This window comes from Sphaeroforma arctica (assembly GCF_001186125.1).
Source record: "Sphaeroforma arctica JP610 unplaced genomic scaffold supercont1.502, whole genome shotgun sequence".
Classification (NCBI taxonomy): Eukaryota; class Ichthyosporea; order Ichthyophonida; genus Sphaeroforma; species Sphaeroforma arctica.
In genome coordinates, this window is record NW_014040056.1 from 35,129 (window position 1) to 36,163 (window position 1,035).

At 45.1% G+C, this 1,035-nt stretch overlaps 1 protein-coding gene across 1 annotated transcript; it reads right to left on the reverse strand.

Annotated features, from left to right (window-relative positions):
* Nucleotides 1–88: 88 nt before the first annotated feature.
* Nucleotides 89–415, reverse strand: SARC_06799 (hypothetical protein; the record flags this gene model as incomplete). Its single annotated transcript, XM_014299285.1, has 2 exons — nucleotides 89–238; nucleotides 329–415. The coding sequence occupies 2 exons, from the start codon at nucleotides 413–415 to the stop codon at nucleotides 89–91; spliced, it is 237 nt and encodes a 78-aa protein (XP_014154760.1).
* Nucleotides 416–1,035: the final 620 nt, after the last annotated feature.

A 1,035-nucleotide genomic window follows, 5' to 3' on the forward strand; every position in this document is an offset into this window, starting at 1 on the left:
TAGCGAATAATTTATCGTTTACTGCAAATATTTTTGTTGCCGTACGACTAAATGACATGCACATGTTCATGTCAGACACCGCAGCACTTCACTCCGAATTTGTTCCTGCTTTCCAACCTTCTGGTATTTGCTCATCTTCCATCAACTCGACGTCATTCTGCACATACGACTCGTCGACCAAGTCATGGATATGCATCACTTTAGTATCCCCCATTTCGGCTGGTGGTTGATCAGGTACCTGATAACCGTATACTAAATTAAACGCGAGGGTAGAAATTGTTGCCTGACGCTTGCGACGCACTCGTCGATGTGCTTGTACCCGACATACGTTATGTAGTCGCCCCACCAGATTGTGTATGGGGACCCATGTTGGATGGTACAGGTGCTCGCTGATGGTTATGACAGCGGTTTGCATGTCTTGGTCCTGGAAGAAGTTTTGCTCACACGATCGACAACGAACCCGACGATTCGATGTTGGTGGCGAGTGTGGGCTATCTCGCGTGTTCACATCCGTGATATTCTTCTGCTTTGTCAATGTTCACCCCGAATACGTCACGCATCTGTTCAGACGAGTAGTCTCGCCAATTTGGATGCAACGAAGAGTATCGCGATAGTATATGCACCCCGCAGCTTGGCGTACCATGTTAGCACACCATGATTGCGGTAAACCTGCAACGGATTCTCATACTGTCGCATCTCCATAAATTCAACTTTGCGTTCAAATCACGAATCCGTGTCTCAAGTGGAACTAAAGGCTTCAACTTCATACATGCCAACACATTTCTGTTTGAATTATCCTCCAAGTCCTGTTAGTGTATGCGGACGATAAAAACAATGGTTTCCTGAAACGATATCGATTGCAATTTTTGCTCGTTCTCCACGAAAAAAATTTAATAGCGCCTAAGATACCCCTTCTTTATGTTGAGCCCTATGTAGGCCCATCTGCATACGAATCGGATCTAACTTGTGAAATGTTGCATTCTTATGCCAGTCTAAAATAAACGCATGCAGCTGAATCTTCAGCGGGTTGTCTAA